This window comes from Marmota monax, unplaced genomic scaffold (assembly GCF_021218885.2).
Source record: "Marmota monax isolate L192 unplaced genomic scaffold, Marmota_monax_Labrador192_F-V1.1 WCK01_AAM20220418_F8-fsc00014, whole genome shotgun sequence".
NCBI lineage: Eukaryota > Metazoa > Chordata > Mammalia > Rodentia > Sciuridae > Marmota > Marmota monax.
The window spans coordinates 9,591,224-9,618,638 of NW_026695222.1; the positions used below are offsets into that span (position 1 = coordinate 9,591,224).

Consider the following 27,415-nt stretch of genomic DNA (forward strand, 5'->3'; position numbering starts at 1 on the left):
AAAAAAAAGATAACTGATTCCACTACTTTTAGTTGATAGTGCCATTCCACAAAGTCTTGAGGACTCCTTCCATCTTCCACATGAGCCCTTGATATTGATAATGAAAGAGATACATTCTGAAGAGCCCTGACAAGGAAGTGAACACATCATCGGCATAGACTTTTCACCTGGCCACACCCAGATGCCAGGAGCCTGGGCAGCACAAGTGAAGCTGGGGTCACAAGAAGAGGAAATGGGGTGGTAGCATCTAGCCAGTCTCTGGTGCAGTTTGCTATCCTGTCATCAAAACTCATTTTATTGTTCCTGCCTCACCATGAACACAGGCACCCCTCCTAGAGGGACAAGGTCCCATCCCATCCAGACCTAAAGGTGATGCAGTCTCTCTCATTAACTAACAACTTATCCATTTCACTTCCCAACAGGTAGGACTGAGGAGGCAGGGCACCCTCATAAACTACCTCAGGCAGGAAGGAGGGTGGCTGACAGAGCAATCACTGGTCTGCAGCACCTTTCAGATCCTTCTGGATCCTGCCCTTGGGTGGGGGTAAGTCCTTGCTCAGGCCCAGTTCTGCTCTCTGGGCCACATTTAGGATGGCATTGAGTTGTAAGCCCTCCCTGTATCCAACTTTCACAATTGTCTTCCTATCTTAACAGTGATTTTAAGATTTCCTCAATAGTCACAGGGTTTTGTTTTTGTTTTAAAGACTATACTAATGGTTTCTTAAACTTACTAGATGTGGGGGGTTTTGTTTGTTTTTTCAGTGCTGGGAAGAAAACCCAGGGCCTCAGGCATGCAAGGCAAATGCTCTACCATTGAGCTTCCTTATTCACCTATCTCTCCCTCAAGATGTTGGCCTGAGGTTAGCAGGCTTATGCTGGGGAGACTATGGCCTCCATCTACTTTTCACCACAAGGCCTAGTCACTGTGTTCAACTAAGTCTCATGAACTTTGTTGCTCAGCTGTTTGGAGACTAGCAGTTGGCTTTTCCTGCACTGTAAGGCCCTGGACTTCAGTGCTCTCTACCTCTTTTACATCCTGCTTATAAACTGGTTAATTTCTCCAGAACTCAACTCTTCCTTATGATGTCTCGCCCAAAGCAGCCAGTAACAATCCACACATGCCACATTTTTTTTTTCCCCTCAAACTGAAAACTCAGTAGACATTTGGTTTGCTTTCCAAATTACTTAACATAATAGCCTTCCTTAGTGTTATGGCAGTGACCTCTAGACTGTCCTGCCTATTGCATCTGTTTCTCACTGCACACTACCTGGTCACTAAACAAATGCCAAAAGGCTACAGTGCATCATACTTCAAGTACAGATCTGTGTCTTAGTAAGAAAAACAGTTGTAACAAAGGCCCTACTCTTGGTAGAAGTTTGCCTTTCAGTGATGGAAAGACCAGCATGGATCTTGCTGAGCAGGTGGTTTGCATCTAAGGAGGTGACTCAAGAACCCACGTTCATTCTAACATGTGACCTCCAGGGAGAGTTCCACATGGGAGCACTTCAAATGATGGAAATGGTGTTATCACTTCTTCCGACATTTTACCAGCCATGGCTCAGTTGGCCCCAACCAATTAGGATGGCCCTTGGAACTTGTGGGGAGGGCAGGTAGCTGCCAACAGTTTCTGACAGGATGAAAATCTGGCAGAAACAATACTGTATGTTCACCAAACCTGTCAGATTTTGCTCTTGTACCTACAGATTTAGCAGTCTGGAAAACCTAGAGAGCTACTGAGGTGCCCATGAGGAGATGGAGATGGAGAAAGGGGCAGCAGGAAGCAGCATGTGGGTAGCAGAGGGAATCAGCAAGGCCCGCACAGCTGGACTCCAGGAAGGTGACACTGACTGCTCAGGCCTGGCGGAGCTGCACTGCAGGCACGCACAAGCTGCTGCCTGGGGCTCCCCAAGTGCTGAATTTCACCCAGAAGCGCGAGAGGTGCCCCATTGTCAGTTTTACACGTCACCTTCATGACTGCCAAATGCTTCCTCGGAGGCAGTCTGAAAACTGGTAACATTTATTTTTTATTTTTATTTTTTAAAATTTTTATGTGGTGCTGAGGATCAAATCCAGGACCTCATACATGCTAGGCAAGTGCTGTACCACTGAGCCACATCCCCAGCTCCTGAAAACTGGTAACATTTTAAACATTTTTTTTTCTTAAGGTTCTCATGTCCAAAATGTCAATAAACAAAACCAAAACTAAACATTCAGAATAAAACTACATTTTTACCAGATCTACTTTTATTTCAGAAGGAAATTTGTATTATAGTATTTACTTTTGTTTATATACAGGTGCTTCACATTTGTGTTTAAAATGCACAGACCTCCCTTAATTCTCTTGTTCCTGCTTAAATTAGCTGTTATTTTACAATACAAAAAATACCAAAAAATTGCAGTCCTAAATGTATGTATAACACCCACAATCCCAGCAATGAAATAGTTTACAATACTTACTCCATATTTACATGAGTGCAATAGATGCTAAATTGTACATATTAACAAACTAAGCTTGAACTCAAACAAAACAGAAAAACAAAAACAAAAACAAAAACCGTAAATAACTATAAAACAAAACCATTTCTAGAGCCAGAATTAGTTCAACAAAACAGGCGTCACTAGTGTTCAGAATGTTTTGTGCACAGATTCAGTTTCTGAAAGTCGATTCCATTATTGCCTTTGGAAGAGAAATTGCCAGTTTTCCTCTGCACTCCCCAGCACCTTCCTGTAGGCATAGCAGTGGCTCTGCTTATCTGGAAGCCATTCTAGGCAACTGTTTGGTCAGTCAATGGGCAAATATTTCAGACTTTCACAGGGGAGCCAGGGAAGGCCCAAGGACAGGAAGCCTCTATTTTCTTCTGCCCTCAGGATGGCCAATTCTCACAGAAATGACCCAAAGAAAGATCTCCTGGGATGACAGAGCTATGAGGTGTTGATTTTTATAATTCTAAAGAGCTACTTTTCCATCTTGGTCACTGCCCTAGCATTAGGTTAGTATTTAGTAAATATTTGTTGAATGGGGGAACCTATGAAATGGAAGGATCAAAAAGTATTCATGAAAATGTCACTGTTACCCAAGGAAGTTAATCACCTCCCACCCCCAACTGCTCCACCAGTTGAAAGAGCAGGAAGGGTACTGGAAGGTACAATCTTTTTCTTACCCAGAGTGCTCTGGTCTTATTTGCCCAAATTTTCCAGTGCCTCTTAAATCTTGCCCCTTAGGCCTTACCCATGGATATTCCCATTCCCTTTTGCCAACAGTCTTCCTCCAGGTTAGCTCAGGGGAGTATGGGATGCTTTCTCTCCACTCCTCTTCCTACCTTGACAGGAGGCCCTCTGAGGGAAACAAAGGCCTTCCTCCAGACTGTGCACAGGGAGGGCAGGAGGTGGACGGGAGGCTAGGATGTATGAGGTCTCTGTAGGGAAATGCAGCCATTTATCAACAATCCAACCTCCTTACTCCTGCCTCCAGTTTTCAGTATAAAAGACCATGGTTCCGAGAATTAGTCATTAAAAATATAGACCAAGCCACAACAAAATGCAGCCTGGAGAACCCCTTTTTGGAAAGTCTTGATTTCCATAGGTTATATAGTCTTTGAACTCAAAGACTAGAGAAAACATTTCTTAGGATGAGTCTAGTCATCCCTCACTCCCCAGAGTACCAAAAGACTGCCAGAAGATTCCAAAGGAGCTTGCAGAACCAACAACAGTGACAGACATTCCTGCTTCCCGAGTCTCCTCTGGCACTGCCATGTGAACAGACTCGCTGACTGCCTCTCCGTAGGTATTCTGACAGACAAGGTACCAGATGCAAATGAACACATCAATGCCAAGGTGGTGCAGTTCTTGGCTTCATCATCAATGCATCAGGGCCTGATAAAAGGACCTCCTAGAATTGGATACCCAGTATATGGCACAGAAACATATTAGATGAAACTCAGATGTCATTACATTTAATAAAAATACATGATGATATTTTTCTGCTTTATGTACACTCCGAATGTCTGAACATTCTGGACACTATTATATAGTTATGTACAAGTGCAAGATCAACGTTTTAATGACAACTTTATGTACAGTTTCTCCTGTGACTCACAAAGTTACCAGACGATGACCCCAGTCCCTCCTGGTAACTGACCTAAGCTACACTCTCTTCCTTCCTGCCATTCCCTTCTTCCCCAAGCCAGGAGGAGCTGCTGACTGTCGGTTGCCAAGTAGAAGCAGGTGGATTCAGCTGTTCCTCCACTGTGGCACAGAATTAAATCTCACTTGCTTCTTCCTTTTTAAAAATAAACATTATCTTAAAAAAAAATAAAGACATAACCAGGTGGCTGGGGTCACGGTGCATGTTATTTCAAGGCATAGGATTAACATGGGGAAGAGACTTCTTTGGCCAAGGAAATTTGGTCCTTTGAACAAACAAGGAAGATCACCCTTGCAGGAGGCTGAGCCTCATCACCTCCCCGTTTCTTGGTAATACAGGGGCAAAGGGCCACACTGCTGCAGGCGTTCTGCAGGTGCTCTGTTCTGGTAAGGATGTGGGGAGCTCCTAAGAGGAAAGGTCTTTTCTAGAACTGTCCACTCTTTAACAATGATGTGAAAAAGAAGCTTTTTGAGAGGCGAGTCTCACAGTAGAGGTGTTTTGTGCAAAAGTGTTTTATGGTTCAACTTCCTTGGAAACATCTTTCCAGGAGCTTCTTCTTGGGAGTGGGGTTAGTGTTGTGTTAGAGAACATACTCCCTCTCTAGGCACTGCATTTAAAGGTGAAATGCCGCAGTTTTTGCTCTTCTGCGTGTTAATTTCTCTAAATTCACAAACTTGAGCACTGCCATCCAATGGTCCATCCCAATCAGGTAATGCCAGAGAGTCGCAGGCTTTGAAGCAGAAAGGAGATTGTGGGAGGCTGCTGCATAATGCCGGAATACAGAGCACCATAAATGGGGAAACGCAACATCCAGGCAGTGCCCTGTGGCAGAAGAGCAGGGGACTGTCCCGCCCCTCTAAAATTTGGTCATTTTCCATTTGGCAGAATGTTCCCTCCTTGTTCATTTTTCCCATGTGCTTTTCATCCTTATCAGCATTTGCTGCTCTCCTCACAGACACCAGTTCAGTCTGAAAGGAGGATGGGTGGGTCAATCCCTGCTGGCTAGAGAGAGGGCAGACAGCTCCAGGTCCTTCCCCAGGCTCCGGGCAGGTGATGCCCAACAGCAGGGGCTATCTTTCTCCTGGTGTCTACTGCACTCCCAGCCTGAGGATAGCTCACCAGTTCAGAGCAGGCTAAAAGAGGAACCCAGAGCTGCTCTTTGACCCAGGCTTCCCAGGTGCACTCAGTGTTGTTTTCTGCTTAAAGGAGACATGTGACATGAACAAGTCCCTTCCTTCCTCTGCGGTGCCCTGGCAGGAGGTGCATGGGAACTGTGCCTTCTTGACAGTGTCCTTTTGAGAACAATAAAAACAGGAGCTTTCACAGTTAGTTCATTTCTGCTTTCCTCAGTCTCTGCTGCTAGGTCAGATTCTTGGGGTGAGAAAATTCTTTTCTGGCTGCAAATTAGATTTTAGAAAAAGAGCAGACTGCCAATGGTAGCTATTCAGATTTTACAAGAATGTAGGAATGCAATTATGTAAAAACTTAGGCTTACTAACTTTCCAATTGCTAGATCTATTTAAAGTCTAGGCACTTAGTGTGTGTGTGTGTGTGTGTGTGTGTATGTGTGTGTGTGTGTGTGTGTCCGAGAGAGAGAGAGAGAGAGAGAGAGAGAGACAGAGAGAGACAGAGAGGAGGAAAGAGCATTTCCAATGGATTAAGACTAAATCAAGTTGCTATAGAAAACTACTACATTTGTTTACATTCTAAGTAACACTACCAACCTTGACAATTAAAATAGCCCCGTTCTATTCTAATTTGATATGATTCAAAAGAGATGGACCATTAATTCTGAACTAGAAAAAAGCTACTTCCTGGAAGAGAGATATCTGCCGAAATTGTGCAAGAGTAAACAGCACATCTTTTAAAAAGATAGCAGGCTTCAGATGAAACAAGTTAATTCATCTGACTAGTCTTTAAAAGACCAAGTTGAAGAACAACTGATAACGAAGGTCTGTGTGTAAACACTTCATCTTTCATTTTTTGCAGTTGAGACAGTCCCAAGAACAGTTCCACAAGTGAACCTGGGCATCATTCCTAGTTCTCTCACTGGCTCTATACCAGCCTCCTCCAGCAACAATCAGATTATCCCTGGACCTGTAATTAAATTGATTATTTCCTATGCAAAAGTAAAAGGTTAGATGCCGGACACAGATGGGAGAAACCATCAAAGAAAGCTTGTGATCATGCAGATGAGTCGGATACTTTGAGGGTTTCCAGTCTTCTGCCCCGCCCTGCACTGCTGCTTCCATGCCTGCGCCCTCCCCTGCAGACGGCTCTGGTGGGCCACATGCTCCTGTGTGCGCGGGAGAGTTCCTGGCCCCAGCATCAAATGCAGGTTCCAGGCTGTGCAGGGGGCTGCTGCTTCCGGTTTCTTACAGCTCCTGACTTCTCTTTGTACACTATTGGCATCTGCTGAGAAATGTCCACCAGGGCGCTGGCCACGGCAAGACCTTAGGAGAACCCGCAGAGGGGACACATGTCAAGGAGCAGCTTGCTTTTGTTTTTAATTTTTCTTTTTTACATTTCATGGTGGGAAAAAAAAGGTATACAGGGAAGAGTCTTACTTCTACACTACATACCCTCCACCCATTTCATGATAAATTATAAACTCTTCCATTAGTTTCATATTCTTTCAGGTTTTATTTATGCAAATGCAAAGACATATTTTCCTCCCCTCCCCAATTTTGCATAAAAGGTGCAGTTTGTCAGTAAACTACCTAAGAAAAGTGCTCTGCTTGGCAGTGGGAACTTATGAATTAAGACTGTAGCCATACTCAAGGTGTGTACCTTCTCCATCTACCTCCACAATGGTGGCAAAAAAAGGCACCCACATCACTCAGATTCATCCCACATCACTCAGTTTGTATGAATTGTTTTATGTCCACCAAGATACAGGGCAGAGCAGACTCTGGGACCAGGCTCTGGAAAAAGCAAGGTTCTTTAACCTACCCATGTCTCTGTTTCCTCATTTGTAAAATGGGGATGATAATAATAGCACAGGGCTGGGGGAAGGAGTCAATAAGGGAAATGATGTAAAGTCTCCATATCCAGTACATAGCAATGATTAGTAACCATAACCTTTTACTCTCAGTGCCTACCCATTTTGCGTTAGGGACTATGGTCCCAATTCTTATTTTTGTATTGATAACCAATAAACCTGGCATTCATTCAGAAAGAAGCATTCAGGAGAAGTTGAATTTATAACACTGGGGAAATGGCCAGCCCAAGCTCAGAGCTCTGCTGAGGTCACCCTTTAAGAGCTATTGGTAAAGTCTGTTATACTCTACCTCCACTGAGCGTATAAAGTGGGGTAGAGAGTGAGACAGCACTTAAATGCCTGGTTTAGTGCCTGGCACAGAGTAGGGGAATCTACACCAGTGATAACTATTATGGCAAAGGTAGAGCCAGGTGCTCTGGGAATTCAGAAAAAGGAACCACTTAAAATGGGGAGAGACTGGGGATATGGCTCAATGGTAGAGTGCCTGACTAGCATGTGCATGCCCCTAGGTTTGATCCCCAGAACCACCAAAAGAAAAAAAAAAAAAGGTATGGAAGGGTTGACAAAAATGGCCCTACTATTGGGGTAGGTCCCAAGCAGTGAGCAGGGCCTCATTGGGAAGTGTGTGTGGTGGGGAGGTATGGATGAAAGTTGGAATAGGAAAGGCTACAGTATTGCAAACCTGGTGCCTTCCCATGCTCATTCCATGTCCCTTCAGGAACATCTTCTAAAGTTTGCTGAGCCCAAGGATAGCAGGAGACAATCACTGCCCCAGAATCAACTTACAGAGGTACCTTGTTCTCAGTATTACTATCCACACTGGGTTAGGGGCTCAACTCCAGGGATTCTGAGATGAGATGAAGATAATGAACTGTTGCCTTGCCATACCTAATGCCTCCCTTTGTGAGGATACCACAGAACCCCACCATCCTACAAGCTGAGCTGGAGGTCCTTGTGGGTCTAAGGGTACAGTGATGGGATACAGAGCTCAGAGTGGACAGGAATCCTGGGCACACTTTCCTTCCAGACTCAAAATCTTCTTTGGCTAAGGCAAGCCTGATCCCCAGGATCACCACAACAGAAGGTTGTCTAAAACTGTTTATGTTGCTTGAGGCATCCCTGTAAATACTTCATGATTAATCAAGATATTTCCAAAACTGTATTCCAACTGCCTTCATGTTCATGTATATTATGATTCATGTATTTGATGGAAAAGTGTGAGACACTGGTAAAAAAGGTATCAAGTTATAAAAAATGTTAATGATAGATGAGAGAATAAAAATTACATCTATACAATCATTTTGGCTACTCTACTGGCAAGGGCTAGGAAGGAAATAATACTGAAAATTGGTGGGTGTTAGCATGTAGAACTGTGAGTACATTTTTAAAAAATCTCCTTTATATTGTTACAATTGTTATTAGGGGCTTATAGTTAAAAGAGCAAAAGAAACAGAGTAGAGCTAGAAATACCAAATTGAGCATCACCAGCTTTGAGGAGATGGTGAGATGCCAGGGGCAGGGAGAACATGACAAGGGAAGAGGATATGAGGCCCCAGGTGGGAAAAAGCCTAAATTCAGGGACGGAACAAGGAAAGAGACAGGAGAGAGCAGTAGAGCAAAGGTGGAACAGAAACAGTGAATAAAACAAAGTATAGCCTGAACCATCCCTGCCACTGAGAAGTCAAGGAAAACTGGGCACAGTGAGAGGGCCCTGAACTTCTCCCTAGAAAGGGAATGGTAACTTCAGGAAAACAGTTTGGGGAATAAATGAAAATGGGAATAAATAACCAAATCCTTGCCACAACCTGAAGGCACTACTCAGCATCCTTCACATCCCATTCTCTAGAAAGGGCAAGAATCCAAGGCTTAGCTTCTTGACCGTATAATAATATGTTTGTCACTGCCATCTACTCACCTGACTGCCCAGGAGGAGGGATTCCACCCAGGCCTCGAGGGAGCCTCACAAACACAGAGAGGACAGCAGCTTTGTTCCCAAAACATGGCTCCAGGGCAATGGGTTTAGGAACAGTCTGGCAAAAGAAAAACAAAGTGTTACCTAAATTGGTGCTCCTCAAGCTTTAATCTACCAGACACATCATGTTTATTGGTGCTTACAAGCACTGCCAACTTGAGGCACACATCATAGTAGATAACCCAAATGACAGAATGAACAGTAACAGGAATGGTACAGACTGCTATTTTTGACATCCCCCTGCCCCAAGGAGGCCTTAACTATAGGAAAGGGCCATGTCCAGTTGGCTTCCTTTGGGCTCTATACTTTCACTTAATTTGAAATCCTAATTCACACTTGTCAAAGGAAAGTGTTTGATAGATTTGTCAGATAGTTTTGCAAACCTGGCTCAAATATAGATCCTGAAATTATGGCTACTTCTTTTTTTTTTTTTTTTTTAAATTTCAAGCTTATTTCACTTGTCTTTCAGGTAGATAAGCCCCCTGGATATAAATTGTAATAGCTAAACAGCTCAACAAGTGGATCCTGGTCTACCTGCTGAATGCACTTGATTTTGGAGAACATACCTTCCTTTTCTGTTGCAGCCTTTAGATGTGATGTGTAAAAATGCTGCCTATATTAGTTTCTATTGCTATATAGCAAATTACTACAAAGTTTGTTGCTTAAAACAACATCCTTCTACTATCTCACAGTTTTATAGGTCAGAGGTCCATGAAAGCTCTGTAAGGTTCTCTGCTTAGAGATATAGGCCAATTCATGTCTCTGATCAGTTCTGGAAAATCCTCAGCTGTTCTCTCACAAAGGTCTGACAAGGCTGAAGTTGAGTTATTGGTGGGTATCCTCTGGGGAAGAATCCACTCCAAACTCATTTGGGCTATAGGTAGATTCAAGTTCCTTGTGACTGTATGTCTAGGGAATTCATTTCTTTGCTGACTGTGAGGGGCCACTCTCTTAGAAGCCATTACTATTCCATCCCACATGGCCCTCTCCACCTCAAACCAGGAAGGGTGCATCTAGTCATTTTCATGTTTCAAATCTCCCTGGTGTCCTCTTCTGCATCCAGCTAGAGAAACTCTCTGTATGTGAAAGCCAACCATATTGGGACTTTTATCACATCTGCAAAATTCCTTTATAGCAGTACCTAGAGTGCTGTTTGATTGAATGATTGTGGGACAGAAATCTTGGGGATCATCTTTAGAATTCTGTCTACCATATTCACAAATATATCATCAATTCCTTTAATCTGATTGAAGAAAATAATTTCTAATATTCCTGGCTATGACACAGGGTAGTGACTAGAAGGGTAAAATGCAAAGGTAGGGATTCAGTTATGAGGCAACTGCAAGAATACAAGGGAGAGATGACAGTGGCTTAGACCAAGATAGTGGCAGGGGGTGGGGCAGTGGTTGGGAAATGCTATATAAAATAGCATAAAATTGCTGATCGGCTGTCCAATGAGAGGACAAGAGAGCAAGAGTGAGTCAAGGACAATTCCACATTTTAGCCTGAACAACTAGAATAATGGGGTGATATTTGCTGAGTGGGAAAAAATGTGCCAGAGGAGCAGCCCTGGGGGATAATATCCAGACACTGGTTTGGATATGTTTAGTATGAGAAGCCTGTTAAAACACCCAAGTGGTCACACTGAGTGAAAAATTGAGTACATCAGTCAATTGGGAGAGTTCTGAGTTAAAGGAATCATGGGCTTTAAATCCATAAGATACCAAAGGGATGGTTGTAAAAGACATGATAAGAGGCTAAAAGATGAAGCCTGAGGCTATGCAACTGTTAAAAGTTGGACTACTAGTGTGGTAGAGCACTTGCCTAGAATGTGCATGGCCCTCTGAGCTATATCATCAACACTTTTACTTTTATTTTGATGTAGTTAAAGAGAACCAAATTTAAAAAAACACACACATACTTTTATTTTGATGTAGTTAAAGAGAACCAAATTAAAAAAAAAATTAGAGACAGAGTCTCAGTTGCCCAGGCTAGCCTCCAATTTGTCACCTTTACCAGCTCCATAATTTTTTTTAACCCTGCAAATTATTATTTTATCAGGACATTGTTTTAAGTTTACAAACATGCTTATGATTTTATTTACTCACTATTCCTTCTGACATTATAGGCCACTGTAATCCCTTATGAAATTTCTTTCTTTCTACCTTTTCTTTTATATATGTTTGTTGGTGATAGCAAATTCTGTTTTTCTTCTAATTTGAAGATGACTTTATTTCATGCTTGTTTTAAAAGGTAACTTACTGGGCATATTAGTCTAGGTTGGCAGTTCTTTTTCAGGATTTTGAAGGCAGTCTTTTCTACTTTTTTTTTTCTTTTTAGTGGTACTGGGGATTAAACCTCAGGGCTTTGAACATGCAAACTGTCTACCAATGAGTTATACCACCAGCCCCTTTACATTTTTTTCTACATTGAGATAGGGTTTCACCAAGTTGCCCAGGCTGGCCTTGAACATGCAATCCTCCTGGCTCAGCCTCCCAAGTAGCTAGGATTACAGGCATTCATGACCATGCCTGGCTTGTTCTTCTATTTTCCATTCTACTTTCTTTTAGCTTCTGGTGTTACTAGTGAGAAATTAGCTGTCCATTTGTCATTCCCTTGTAGGTAATCATTTCCCAATTTTTTTTCTTTGTTTTGATAGTGATGGGGATTAAACCCAGGGTGTCATTCATGCTAGTCAAGCATTCTACCACCGAATCATCCCTTACCAGCTTTTAAAAACCTGTGATATATGTATAAAATTTACTATCTAACCATGTAAAAGTGTATAAATCCATGGCATTAAATACATTCATATCTTATGCAACCATAACCATTATCCATGTCCAGAACTCCCATTCTCCTCTCCTTTTCACTCCTGGAAACCAACATTCTATTTTTTTCTCTATGAATTTGACTATTCTAGGCACTTCATGTAAGTGGAATCACATAGTATTTGGCATTTTGTAACTAGTTTATTTCACTTGGCACAATGTCCTCAGGTTTCATCCATGTTGTAGCATGTGTTAGAATTTCTTTCCTTCTTAAGGAGGAATAATGTTCATTTTAGGTATTCATTCATTGATGGACATTTAGTTGCTTTACTTTTGGGGTATTATGATTAATCCTGCTATGAAGATTGGTATATAAATATGTTTTGGATTCTGCTTTTGATTCTTTTAGTACATAGTCAGAAATATAATTGTTAGATCATATGGTAATTCTATTTTTAATTGAAAAACAGCAATACTGTTTTTTCAGTTTTATAGATGTATTATTTTATAATTCCACCAACAGCACAGGAGGGTCCTGATTTCTTTACACTGTAGATGACAGTTTTATCTCTGCATTAATTTTAACATGCTCTATTAGTCTTTGGAGTTCTGCAGTTTCGCTATGATAACCCAACCACAGTTTTCTGTTTGTCTTCCTTCTTGCTTGCTTTCTTTAATCCTCCTTATGATGTTTTGCTTCTGTAATCTGATATACATGTCATTTCCATCAGTTCTGGAAAATTCTCAGTCATTAAATCTTTGAATATTGCCTCTCTTCCATTCATTTGTTCTGGTACGGTGAAAAATACATACATGGTATATCCTTATCCTGGCCTCCATATTTGTATTAGTCCTCATATTTTCCATTCCCTTATTGTTATGTGCTAAAATTCTATATAATTTTTTCATATTTCTCCTTCAGTTCATAAGTTCTCACTTGTATCTAATGTGTTAATATAACAAATAAGATGAGTAACTTATTTTAAATGTTTCAACTACCATATTTTTCATTTCTGCAAGTTCCATTTGGTTCTTTTTTCAGATCTGTTTGGCTATTCTTGACTCTCATGGCTTCCTCACCTTTATGGTTCCAACTTTTATTCCTTTAAACACTTCATATGTAGTTATATTGCATTTTTTAATATGTTCATTCTAACATTCACAGTCCTAGCTAAATCCATTGTTTGTTGTTTCTATTCACTCATTCATGATAGCTGCATCTTCTCATACTTGGTAATTATTAATGGTTTGATCTTGATCTGTGAATCTTATAGTGACTGGGATATTTTCCTATGGAAAAGATTTACATCCACTTCAATGGGGAGTTGTGGTGTGTTCCCAGTCTGAAATCACTTTGGACAACTCATGGACCTGGTTCTGGTTCACAGTTTGTTCTTTCTTTGGGGAGAGAAGGGAGAATATTCTCTGAAGATTTTACCTACTTTATGTGAGCTCAGTTATGCTTTGATAATATATATTCTATTTGGGACATACAACTGTTTTCCCAAAATATCTGAAATATTTCATCATTTTACCTAAAGAAAAAAGTCTTACCACTTTCTTTATCATTTCCAGTGGAGTCAAAATATTTATTTTCCACAGAGTACATAGTGAGTTATCATTTTGAAGTGTTAAAAAATACCAAAATATCATTATAAAGAACAATGGGGAGCCAGGGGGAAGAAGCACATACCTATAATCCCAGCTACTTGGGAGGCTGAGGAAGTAGGATCACAAGTTTAATGCCAGTATAACTGACCAAGATCCTGTCTCAAAATAAAAATTAACAAAAAGGGGTGGAGGGCTTGGGGGTACATATAGTCAGTGGTAGAGAACATGCCTAGCAGGTGCAAAACCTTGGATTCAATCCCCATAGTGGGGAGGAAGAAAAATACAGAGTAATCACTTAACTATTTTCAAATAAAAAGTTTATAGTGCCACAGAATACTTAAAAGAATATCAGAGCTGGACACAGTGGCATATACCTGTAATCTCAACTACTGAGGAGGCCGCTGCAGGAGGATAGAAAGTTCAAGATCAGACTGGATAACTTAGGGAGATGCTGTCTCCAAATAAAATATTTTTAAATGGAATGTAGCTCAGTGGTAGAACACTAGCCTAGCATGCTCAAGGCCCTGGGATTAATCCCCCAGTACCACACACATTTAAAAAAAAGGAAAATAAAATTAGACACATAAATGTTAAAATCTCCTGAAGATATGACTGCTTAATGACATGAACCAATGCTGGTAAATGAAAGCAAGAGAATAGAGAACCTTGGTGTTTTCACATATTCTTAAACAAAAAAGAAAAATAAGAGGAAATAGGATAAGGCAATCTGCCTTCTCTGGTTTGCCAGACTCAGAAGCTTGAGTTTAGAAGTTAAGTTATAGGGATGTTGAACCACATTCTCACCTTTATACTCCCCCCAATAAGATCAGGAGGCTCTTCATCTGTTTCCAAGGCAACATTTACAGAGGCAAAGGGACGGCTGGCCATCTGCTGCATCTCTCGAAGAAGTTGCTAATGAACAATACAGCAAGCATTAATGCAATGAGTACTGAGGGGATTTTATTAATGAACACTGCAAATTAAAAATATCTTATTCTCTCTGATTCAAACAAATCAAACCCAAATGATACTTCTATAACAGCTGGGGAAAACTGGACATGAGCTAGGTGTTAGATGACATTAGGAATTATTAAATTTTGTTGGATGTGGTAACACTACTCTTGTTTTTAAAGTTCTTAACTATTAGAGATACATACTGAAGTACTGGTGAATATGATGCTATGATGTCTCTTTCAACACCTAAAATGATGGGTTCCACATTTCTATTATTAAAGTCAGTCCTTCTCTTTTCCTGCAGAAAACTGAACCAGGTATCCACACAATAGCAAAAAAACTGCCTTGTTCACAACAGACAGGAACTAAGAGCACTCTCCAGAGAGGTGTTGTAAGCTAAAAACGAGAAATTCTGCAGAGCAGAGGGATGAGCAAGGACTCTGGATTTAAGGTAAGGATGTGAATCCCTGCTCCAATGCTCTCCAGGTGTGCTACCTTAAAACAGATGTTTAAGAATCTCTGGGTTTCAGTTTCCTCCTCTCTGAAATTTGTTATCCTCCCTTAAGATTGTCATTGGCATTAGATAGCCATAGCACGGGGCCTAGCATATAGTGTGGTTATTTGTGTATCACTATGGATTTTGGAGATCTTCTGGCCATGTTCTTGAAGCCTTGTGGTTATGCTATGGAAGACAAATAGGCCTTGCTTTCATCTATCTCCTTGAAACTATCATAGGAGACAGAATTCTGGGCTGCACAGATGATGACTCTGTACTAAAAAGGCATTTTTTTTTACATAAACATTTTCTTAAAAACCAATAATAAATTCCTACATTTCATAATGCTGTTGGTCCATTTACTCAACAGATATATGCAGCAACCCCCTATTCTGGGTTTTGAGCTGTTCTAAGGACTGGGGTCACAATATGACAGTGTTCTTACCCTCCTGCAGTTCCCACTCTTCTACCCTTTGTGAAGAGTGTAAGAGCTAATATGAGTATAAGTACTTCAGGCAGGGCCTGGTATGTAGCAAGGACTTAAAGAGTGTTTTCACGGGAATAAATCATGACTGATATTCTAGAATGATAAAATATATATCCTGAACGATCAGGTTCAGAGTTACCAAGACACTCCAAATTATAGGTTAAAAGTTTAGTTTATTAGTTGATCATGTGTCTCAACAAGTTGAACCTGTCTCAATAAGTTGTTCATCTTCTTATTTTCTCTTTCAAGTATGTTGCAAATATTTTCCAATCGATTGTTTCTCTTCTGGGTTATTCACTTATTTATTTTTATATACTTTGTGTGTGGAGGAGGATATTGGAAATTGAACCCAGGGGTGCTCTACCACCAAGCTACATCCCAAACCCTTTTTATTTTTTATTTTGAGACAAGGTCTCACTAAGTTGCCTAGGCAGGCATCAAACTTGGTGATCCTCCTGCCTCAGCCTCCCTAGTACCTGAGTTTATAGGTGTATACCACTGTACCTGGCTATTTTCATAACTTACATACTGATTTTTATGCAGGCAAATCTCTACTATAATACCTCAATAACTTTATATAAAATAATTGTACTGCCTTTACAATAGTAACAAAACTTACTACTCTTTTAGTGCATAGTCTAGAACATCCAGAACAAAGTCAAGTGACTGTGGAAGCATAATGATTAGGAACATAGGCTATGAAAACTGAGTTTTCTGGGGATTGAACCCAAGGGTACTTTTTTTTTTTTTGAAACTTTCCTCTTTATAAGTTGATTATTTTAAGTATTTGTTTTATTAATGGAAAGGTGACTAACAGTTATCCAGATATTCTTCATAGTTAAACAAGTATTTTCGAGTTTACTAAGAATTTTGTTTTTAAATTAGCTCTATCTCTAGTCTTTTTTTAAAAATCATTTTTTATTTTGATACAAAGTCTCATTAGGTAGCTGAGGCTGGTGAGCTTGTGATCCTCTGGCCTCGGCTTCCCAAACTGCTGGGTTTACAGGCATGTACCACCAGGCATGAACCTTTACTCTTTGTAAGCTGATAATATATTAAGTGTTTGTAATAGTAATGGAAAGGTGACTTACAGAGTTACCTAGGTATTCTTCATAGAGTTAAGCAAGTATTTTTGAACTTGCTGAGAGTTTTGTTTTTAAATTGGGAATGGGTATTATATCTCAATTGATGACTAAATGATTACTTGGCTTCTAAGAATTCAGGTTTTATTTTTTTAATCCGGCTTCTAAGAATTCAGGTTTTATTTTTTTTAATCCACTGATAAGAAATATTATAATAGGTGTTTTGACATTAAATGATCCTTTTATCATTCTAGCAATAAGTCAGCTGAACATATATTTATTACACAATTGGCCTTTGTCTTTTGATGCTACCTTTGTTAGGTTTTATTATAAGGTTTTTTTTATTATAAGGTTTTTTTATTATTTTTTACTTTTTTTGGTACCAGGGATCAAACCCATGGGTGCTTTACCACTGAACTACATACTTTGCTTTTTTTCTTTGTTGTTGTTGTTGTTCATTGTTGTTTTTTGAGACAGGGTCTCACTAAGTTCTTAGGGCTTGCTAAGTTGATGAGATAGTCTTCAAACTCACAATCTTCCTGCCTCAGCCTCCGGGATTACAGATGCATGCAACCACACCCAGTTGGTATCAAGGTTTCTATGTATAAAATGAATTAGAAATCTTTTAATTGTTTTTTCCCCTTTGCTCTGAAACATTTTATAAATTTTTGGAAATATAATTCTCATAAGCTCCCAAAGAAGAATAGTTATTATCTCCATAAATCCATCTTAACTCTAAAAATTCCTGGATCTAATGCTCTTCTTTGAAAAAATAATACTTTGATAAATTTTCAATTCCTTTCTTTGTTAACTGGTTTACTGTAGCTATTCTACTTCTTTCTCCATTTTGATAACCTGATTTCCCCTCCCCACAGAACATTATATAATTCACTGTGATTTTTAAATGTGTCACTAACAAATGTATTTTTAAAATCTCTGATTGCTTGAGCCCATGAATTCAAGGCCAGCCTGGGTAACACAATAGGACCCCGTCTCAAAAAAACAAACATAAAAACCTCAAACAAAAAACCTTCTGAATATGTTATACCCTGAATTTAAAAAAATAATAAAAAGGATATAACAATACCTCTATGATGATGTTACCTTCATGTATGTCAGAAAAGGTGGTGCTATAGTATCATATATATCCCATATTCTGGAGCCTATCCTAACCCTATTACAGACAAATATAAATAGTGCCAGATGCTAGTGAATTGTGATTTTTTAGTACTCTCATCATCTTCTAAATCTCATCTATAAATAATTGGGGTTTTTCTTGGGGGGGTGGCAGTGTTGGGGATTGAATTTATAAACTTTCACACAGAAAAAGACACAAGTACATATAGAAATGCAAGGAATACATCCAAGACTAGATCTTATATATGAGCATTTCCATTAGCAAAATGTAACAGACATAATGATAACAGAGAGGAATGCTGCAATTGAAAGTTGTAATAAACAGGCTTTTATGTTGTGATTTTAAACTAAGTTTACTTATCTGAATTAGTCCATTGTGAATGTCTGTTTGACTTATTACTTTTGGAATGGTCTCCAGCAACAAATCAATACTCATTGAAAAATAAAACTCCAGGTAAAAATTCAGATATATTTTTAATTCTTTGACTAATAAAGAGATGCTTAAATGGCTATTTTTCATTCATTCTTTACACCTGGGGTAAGGAGTGCTGGGGATCTAACCCAGGGACTTGGGTTTTAAGCAAGCACTCTACCACTGAGCTGCATCCCCAGACCCTTTTCCCTCATTCTTATGAAGGATTCTTTTGATGACCATGCCATGATGTGCTGGCCATGGCCATGGCAGGAATTACTGATGCTTTATGTAACACTAATCTAAGTCTATAATGGTATATTCAAAACAATATGCTTCAGAAAGAATGGCACTCTTCTCTCTACAGATACTCTATCAATTATACACAATAGTTAAAACTGATTTGCTTAATCCATCATGTCCCTGAGTCCCATAGAGTGGAGAACTATAAATAAAACATCTATTACACAACCTCAAATTGTTGCTCAATTTAAGTTTTTATAGGTGTCCTACATATAGGATGCCGGGACATATGGGTTAAGGAAAAAAAAAATATCTTATGATGATTCTTCAGTTTGTATCCATTAGGTCTTACCTCTCTACGCCTGGAAGCCCAACAACTTTGTTTGATCTTCCAAACCACAGCAGCCACCAGGAGCAAAGACAGGAAACAACTGTGAGAAAGAAAATACTGAGTTATTATCTCAGGCCCAGAATCAGGACCACCACCACCCATACCTTAGGCCCAGAAATGAACATTTCCCCAAATCCCAACTCCAAGTTCCTTTCTGATGCTTCATCACAATGTTCTAGTTCACAGGAAGCAAAGTGTGAGCCGTGAGCTTCCTGTCCCTTATGTCTAGAAAAGATCTCCATTTCCTATTAGGTACTTAGAGAGTGTCCTGACATCTAATTTCATCAGAATGGCCCATCATGGCTTATCCCAAATAAGAAAAACAATTCTAAGATAATGACAGCAAATAATAAGCAAGCCATTTAATCAAAGTAACAAACATTTACTGATGAACTATAAGACAATGAGAAAAGTTGATTATTCAAGTAACAGCTTTTCATAAAAAAGAAATAAACAGAAGAAATGTACATGTAATGATTTATATTCATAATATTTTAAAAGTAAAAACATATTTTTCATAAAGTAAAATAAAATTTAATGCTGGGCATAGTGACCCATGGCTATAATCCCAGCAACTCAGGAAGCTGAGGCAGGAGGACTGCAAATCTGAGGCTAGTCTTAGCAACTTAGAGAGAGAGAGAGTCTCTCTCTCTCTCTCTCTCTCTCTCTCTCTCTCTCTCTCTATATATATATATATATATATATATATATATATATATATAAATAAATAAATGCTGGTAATATAGCTCAATATAGAATGCCCCTGGGTTCAACCCCCAGTCAAACAAACAACAACAAAAACCTACATTTAAGTAATCAAACTCAAGCCAACAACTCTCTTAAAAAAATATTATGAAAATGCAGCTGGGGTTATAGCTCAGTGGTAGAGTGCTTGCCTAGCACGTGTAAGGCCCTGTGTTCAATCCTCAGCACCACATAAAAATAAATAAATAAAATAAAGGTATTGTTTCCAACTACAAATAAAAAACAACTATTAAAAAATTAGGAAAAAAATAAATCCCAGTTATTTATAACTGCAAAGGGTTTCTATGTTATCTCATCTACAGACCAGGTATTGGATGGTTTTAAAAGTTACTGTGATGGCAAAGAAAATGACTAACTTGCTTTTAAAAAAAAAAAAGTGTGAGCCTACCAAACCAACCTCTTATATAACTGCTATAAATTTTAAAATTGGCATTAACTTTTAAAAGGAGCTTGCTGCAGAGTATTTTCCCAGAGTATTTTAAAGGCAGACATAAGATTCTCTATTCTGTTGCTGTCAGGTACCCCCTTGCAAGCTTCAGTGCATAAGGGATGAGGTCAACCTCATGCATGGCACTTTAGTGCACCCAAGTGCTGACACTGTGAAACTACCCTTTCACAAACAGAAACCTCCAGGTTTCTGTAGCCCTCCCCAGGAAGCACAATGGTTCAGAACCCTCCAAAAGGTGCCTTGACAAAAGAGAAGTGCCCTGAATCCCTCAGGATCATCCCAAGGGAGAGTCTTCAGCTCCTATTTTGCTGTCTTGCTGGGCCTGGACAGCCTACAGGGTTCTTTTAATCAATACTTCATTGGGATAGGTATTGTTCTTGGCCCATGGAATACATCAATGAACAGACAAAGATTTCTGGGCCTGTGGAGTTTCCATTTCACCAAGTAGAGACCACTGGTATACGACATAAAGAAGCAAATGCAGAAGCCTGCTGAAGGCAGCAAGGGCTACAGCCATAAAAATGCAAGGAAGGATAAGAACTTCTGGAACATTTGGCTTGGGGGAAGAGGGTGTGGCTCAATATCAAGAGTGCTTGCCTGGCCCACACAAGGCCCTGGGTTTGATCTCCAGGACAAAAAAAAATCAAAGGGGAGGGAAGCTACAATATATAGGCAGAGTGTGTAGGCCTTCTTTCCTGAGAAAGTGACAGTGGAAGCAGAGACTCAGAGGATTCTTATGAGGAAGTGCAAAGTGCCCTGGGCCAAAGGGATCAGTCGGTATTAAGCCTCAAGCAAGAAAATGTCTATGAAGGTTTAAGGAGCCACAGGAGGCCAGTAGTATTGCAATGGGCTGAGTTAGGCCAGAGAAAAAAGCTGAGTAAGGGGGTAAAAATGGAGGAGAGATCACATGGGGCCCTGTAGGCAGAATAATGGCATTGGATTTTAGAGTGGGACAAAGAGGCTAAACTGGTTTCTGAGCAGAAAAGGGTCATGATTTAACTTACAACCATTCGTATAGAAACTACAGGAGAGAAGCAGTGTAAGTTGAGAGCTGATGGTGGCTCAAACCAGGGTGATGGCAGCAAGGATGTGAAAAGTATAATCTGAAGGTAGAGACAACAGAAATTCCTGATGGGCTAGATGCAGGGTACAGAAGAAATACAACAGTCCAAATTTCTGGCCTGAGAGACTTACCATTAACCTAGAAGGGAAAAGCTCTGGGTGGAACAGGAAGGAAACAGCAAATCAAGAATCCCATTTTAGACATGCCAACACAAGACATCCCAGAAGATAAACAAGCCTGCAGGCTGGGTACCGGGTCTGCCTGGAGTCATCAGTATACATGTGGTGTTTGAAGCAATCAACCTGATAAGGTCACCAAGGGAAGAATACAGGTAGAGGAGAATGTGCTAACTGCCCAACATTGAGAAGTTGGGAAGAACAGGAAGGAGTAAAGGACTCTGAGAATAACCTTCTCTGTCTTTCTTGTTTCCACGCATAATGCTGCTGCTTGTTATTTTTATTCCTCTAGCTAAGCACAGGAGAGTGGAAGAAGCAGGCAGGCTCATTCTTGCTGTAGGAGAGTTAACTCAAGCAAATGCTTTTTGCAGCCATCTGGAAGTATTTTTAAATTTTGATACAGTGATTATAAGTCAGAAAACTATCCTGGAAAGACAATCACAGAAAAATAAAAAGATATATGCAACAAAAACTGAGGATAATCTACGACTCACATAAAAGAGGAATAATCAAATAAAACATGACACATTCATATTATGGGAAATGTTGTTTTAAAAAATGAGGTAATCACAGCTACTTAGGAGTAAGGCAGAAGGACGGCAAGTTCAGGGTCAACCTGGGTAACTTAGTGATATCCTATCTTAAATAAAAAAAAAAAAATCAAAAGTGTTAGGGATGTAACTCCGGGAAGAATACCCCTGGGTTCAATTCCCAATACCAAAAAGAAAAAAAATTTTTTCATTTTCAGTAGGGGAAGCTCACAGGAAAGTTACTGGCCATGCACTTTTTCTCAGGAACCTACTGAAAAATGTGCTTCAGTGAAAGGAGGGGATATATAGCAAGGTTATGACATGAGATCTGGAAACAGACTTCAACACAGGAGGAAGGCACAGGACATTCCTAACATGACAGTTGTGCAGCAGGTCTTGGACAACTTAGTGCACTTGAGGGCAAGAGGACAGAGGGTTCCAGGGCAAACGTCTCTCAGAGAACACCTGCTTGGGTTTCACAACAGTGACAGGTGTTTCATTTCTGTCAGAGTACAGGCATAAATCAGGGGTAGGTTTGTAAAAAAAATCAAACATTAAAAAGACAAAACAGGGAAAATATTAGATTTAGGATAAGCAGAAAATAATTTCCTATTCAGAAAACAGGGAGATACTAAGTTCAATTCAGCTGTGTATAAGAGTGTTAGGGATCATAATAACATAAATAGGGATCACTGATTTAGCTAAACTCTTGAGATATAACTGAATCAAATGAATGGGAAGAAGGAGATTTTGTATACATTTGTGGTATGGAGGGAGTTGCTGGATGGGGCAACGTAAGAGTAAATCCTCATCTTCTAGAGGACATCAAGAGATAACTGGAAAAATCAAGGATTAGTGTAGGTTCGGTGTGGTGGTGCACACCTGTAGTCCCAGTGACTCAGAAGGTTAAGACAGGAGAATTGCAAGTTCAAGACCAACTTCAGCAATTTAGTGAGACCCTCTCTCAAAATTAATTAATTAATTAATTAAATTGGTAAAGTGTCCCTGGGTTCAATCCCCAGTACCAAAAACAAAACAAACAACCATAAACAAGAATTAGTGTGAGTGTAGAATAGTAAAAAGCAGCTAGAAAAATTTAAATTGGGGGAGGAAGGGGTAGAAAGGTGTGAGACAGGATGCTGTTACTTTCACTTACAAGCATGGCAGCAAGTATTTGTCTTTTTCAATTGTTTTTATATAGCATTTTCAGATTAAATTAAGACTGTGAAAATAAAAGAGTGAATTCCTGAGGTCTAATTTCAGTTTAAACATTAGATAATACTGGAACTATCTCTTGAACAAGAGAAGCATATACATAGATCATGTCAGTAAATGTTATTAATATTTATTCCAAAATTCTCCCCATAAGAAGACCCAAATTATCTGTAATTTAATATAGGGTACATGCAAAGCTGTCCCCCAAATCTGAAATATACAAACCAGAGGTTTTAATTTTATCAGGTTTTACTGAACTTGCATTACTGAAACTGACATGCAACTTTTCAGGACACGTATAAAGTACATTTTGAATCTGTTGTGGAAATAGGATTATTATTTTTTCTTATAGAAGTTGAAACCTCAATTAGGGAATTATGGGCTTGAACTGAAAGAATAGGAATATTTATATGAGGAAAATTACCTGAAGAAAGTCACGAAGAACTGTACCAGGTCCATAAAATTGCTGTGCTGGGAGAAGGCAATCTGTGGTAGAAAAACAGGTGGCAAGTTATTTGGCTACAAAATAGCACCACTGACTCAGCCTCCTGAGTTGAGCTGAAAGACAGACTTCACATTTTAAAGAAGTTAGTGAAAAAAATTTTCACTTAGGGCAAGGTCCTTCATCCTTGACTTTCTTTCCCTATTGAGTTGCAAACCTCAAAATCATACTCTAACGCTTCCACACAACTTCCAACAGCCTCCTCTGCACTGCTCACTGGATCTGAAGTTCCTTCAATCTGATGCCTCAGATTCCTATCCTGAAACCCCAGTGGTGATGCTGAAACCCCAATGATGGGCAATCGATCTGCTCCCTCCCTCCCTCCCGGCTCCTCTCTTAAACACAATGCTTTTTCTGCTCTCTTGGTTCCATCCCAGTACTAATCCTTGGATCTACCTCAGGCAAGCAGCCTCTGTTTGAGCCCTTACCCTTCAACATTTATGTACCCAATGTGTACTCACCTCAAGATACTGACTTTAAAAAAATTGTGTTTCAAGTTTTGCTACACTGTCATCTGATAATCAATATGTTATTAGCTGGCACTTAAATAATTTTACTATATACTTAATAATCTTTATACCAAGAATATTAAATACCAAATCTAAGATACCAATGACCGAAAGAGGCAAAATTATTATGTGTACTATTAAGAAAAATCACTGCCAAAACTGCACATTATGACATGATGCTCTTTAAATCACTGACTGTAAAATACAAATGATTTCAGGGATCAGAATATTAATAATGTCTCAGAATTGACTAAGTATAATTGTGACCTTGTTATGTACTGACTGGTAACCAGATGCCAAGGTGTTACTCTCTGCTTTTTGTGGGGAATGTGGCCCCTACAAAGTTACAGGTTTAATATACCTCATCTGAAAATGCTTGGGACTAGAAATATTTCAGACTTTCTGATTTTTGTTTTGTTTTAGATTTGGCAGTATTTACCTAGACTTTACTAATTGAACATCCCTAGGGTAGAAATGTGAAATCTGAAATGCTAAGAAATCTAAAATTGTATGTGTATGTGTATTGCTAGGGATTGAGCCCAGGGACTCAAGCAGGCTAGCAAGCACTCCACCACTGAGCTCACCCCCTGTCCTTTTTAAAATTTTATTTTGAGACGGTCTCCATAAGTTGCCCAGACTGGCCTTGAATTTATGATCCTCTTGCCTCAGCTTCTCACTTGGGATTCCAAGCCTGCACCACTATGCCCTAGCATAAATACCTTTTTCTTTTTGCAGTGCTGTGGACTGAACCAAGGGGCCTTATGTACCCTAGCCAGGTGCTATACCACTGAGCTATATCCTTAGGACTAATCAGAAACTTCTTGAGTGTCAATTTGGGATTTCAGATTTTCAGAATAGAGTTATACCTATTCTAGGTGAAACAACTACTAAACAAGGAGAGTACCTATCTCACTACAGCCAATATGTATGATAGAAATCAGGAAAGTCAATGATTAGCATCTTGTTTTCCTAAGCCCACCACACCCTATCCCCACCCCATTTTTCTTTTGCAGTACCAGGGACTGAATCCAGAGCTTCAAGTATGCTAGGCAAAGTACTCTATCACTGAATCACATCCCCACACCTCTTGCACTCTTTTCACAGCCTGTTTGACAACTATAGAAGGGAGACTTCTGCTGTTGGCTTTTTTGCTATTCTTATTTGCTTTTTCACATTCCACAAATAAAGTTAAAAAACTACCTACTTGAGCTTCAGATACACAGGATTATGAAATCTCAAGTTTTTGTGTCCTCCCTCTAGCAACCATTGATAATCAGAAATACAAAGTAATACAGATTTCCTATAATATAATAAAGAAAAACCTACCTTCTATTCTTTTCCTTCATTTTTACAATAACCAGTCCCAAACAACAAGGGTCTGTAAATGAAGAAAAGCTATAGAACATGGGTCACGGTCCTCACCTTTTCTAGTAAAGAAGGTTCGTCTCCTTCTTTACTAGAAACTAAACCAAGTTAGCACTTTACTGAGCACTACACCCCCAGCTCTTTCTATTTTTTATTTTGGGACAGGAGGGTCTTGCTAAGTTGCCAGGCTGGCCTCAAACTTGTAATCTTCCTGCTTTAGCCTTCCAAGAAGCTGGAATTACTAGAATGTGTTACCATGTCCAGCTAAGCTTTTTAATAAGATTGGAAGACAACTACATAAACAAGGTCAATCAATATTGGTGAATGAAGATTCCAGATTAAACACATAAAGAGGGAGAAGAAAACAGATTCCGATTCCTCCCAGATCTGTTTACATTTGACTGTTATAAAACAGTGGCATACTCATAGTGCTTACACTTAAAGAATAATTGATGAACTAATTTTACACATTGCTAGGTACACAAAACTGCGGGTGCTAATGGTAGCCTTTCAGATACAGTCTAAGAAACATAAATTATATTTGTGCCCCTGTTTCAACAAGCTGATTCCAACTCAACTTTCACCAAGATGCTTGCTTATGGCATGTTTTCCCCAAGAGTCTCTGGATGTGTCAGACAAATTCTAAGAAACTCAGAAGCCCAGCTAACCCCAGGGATTTGAGCAAAATACAGGGGATCTGCACTTCCCACACACTAATTCTGTGTTCCATCAAACAAAAGTCTTTAGTGTGCTGTAGTCCTATCCTTGACACCAGGTATTCAGCCACCAGAGAGCCTCCTTGCCTGTCTGCAGTGGGTTGTCCTAGCCCTTTAGGTTCCAGCACTATCACTCCCTCCGTTACCCAGTCGCCAATGGGAACTGGCTCACTCTGTTCTAGGATCTCTGAGTACCTGATTGACTTCCCTTTCAGGGCATGAGAAAGTCTACCTTCTGGTCATATTCTACCTTCTGCTATGACTGAACATGGAGATCCTGGAGAAGTTCCTATATGGTTCATTTCGAAGACACCAATTCCTGCCTTTTATTATAGTTACTTGGGTTTTTATTGATATTTCTTCATCTATCCATTTTAGGCAATTTAGGTGGACAGCCTCTCCACTCCCTCCAGTAAAAGTTATATCACTGCTTAGAGCCAATGTCAGTACTCTGGTGTTTTTATTCTGACGGTGATGCTGAGGGAAAGATGTCAGCACACAAGAAGTGGATAGAACACCTCTAGATATAGGGAAAGCATGTGCCTGTCACCCACAAACAGCTGCTGGAGCAAGAGGCAATAGCTCACAGGTGAAAACAACCCAGATATCCTTTGATAACAGATAAACGGATAAACAAATGTGCACAGATATTCCATGGACTCTCATTCAGCTTTAAGAAGAAATGAAATAGTGAAACATTCTAAACAAGAACTTTGAAAGAAGCCAGTCATGAAGGACCACACATTATACATTAAATTTATATGAAATGTCCAGAATAGACAAATATCGATCAGGAAGAACAGGTAGGTGATTGCCAGAGAAAGAGACTTAGGGAGGGTTTGCTAACAGGCTTCTTCTGGAAGTAATAAAAATATTCTAAAAGCAACTGTGGTGATGGTTACACAGCTCTGGGAATCTACTAAACCCCACAGAACTATGCACTTTACCTGGAAAAGTTGTATAGGATGTGAATTCTAATTCAATAAAGCTGTTACTTTAAAAAGTGTATTTGAAGGAACAAAAGTCTCACACACCTCTTGGCACAGCCATCTTGTTAGCACCCAGAAGCATCCCTGTAAAATTTAAATGGGCACCCAGTTCTCCTAACAAATCTGGGTTGCCTTCCCTGGTGGACTCTGGCCTCTTAGATGAAATGCTCAGCATGGAGAGGGCTTTAATGTTAGTTCCACTTTACAATAACAACCTCTGTTGCAGAGTGAGTGACGAGCCAGAACTCAGCCCCGCCACCCACCTCCTCACTGCACACACAACGCCTGCCTGTCCCTTCTATGTCTTGAACACCTACCCTTCCACACTGCGGGCACTTCAGAAGCCGCTGAGCCTCTGCTCACTGGGCAAACAACTAAGAAAGCTCTCAGAAAGACCAGGCTGAGGGAAGGGACCTCACCCACAGGAACCACTGG

General features: G+C 39.8%; 1 protein-coding gene across 2 annotated transcripts in view; it reads right to left on the minus strand.

Moving 5' to 3' along the window:
• LOC124085877 (attractin) overlaps positions 1–27,415 on the minus strand; it is a 165,586-nt gene that overhangs the window by 11,278 nt on the left and 126,893 nt on the right. The window contains exons 25-29 of one of the 2 annotated variants that reach the window (XM_046433895.2): positions 23,324–23,385; positions 18,664–18,742; positions 14,305–14,412; positions 9,062–9,176; positions 2,224–6,598 (exon numbers count right to left, since the gene is read on the minus strand). In XM_046433895.2, coding sequence (XP_046289851.1) covers positions 6,474–6,598; positions 9,062–9,176; positions 14,305–14,412; positions 18,664–18,742; positions 23,324–23,385 — 489 coding nt within the window. In that variant the 3' untranslated portion in view covers positions 2,224–6,473. Of the gene's footprint in view, positions 1–2,223; positions 6,599–9,061; positions 9,177–14,304; positions 14,413–18,663; positions 18,743–23,323; positions 23,386–27,415 lie in introns of those variants that run through there. The other variant, XM_058575316.1, reaches the window with a different exon arrangement.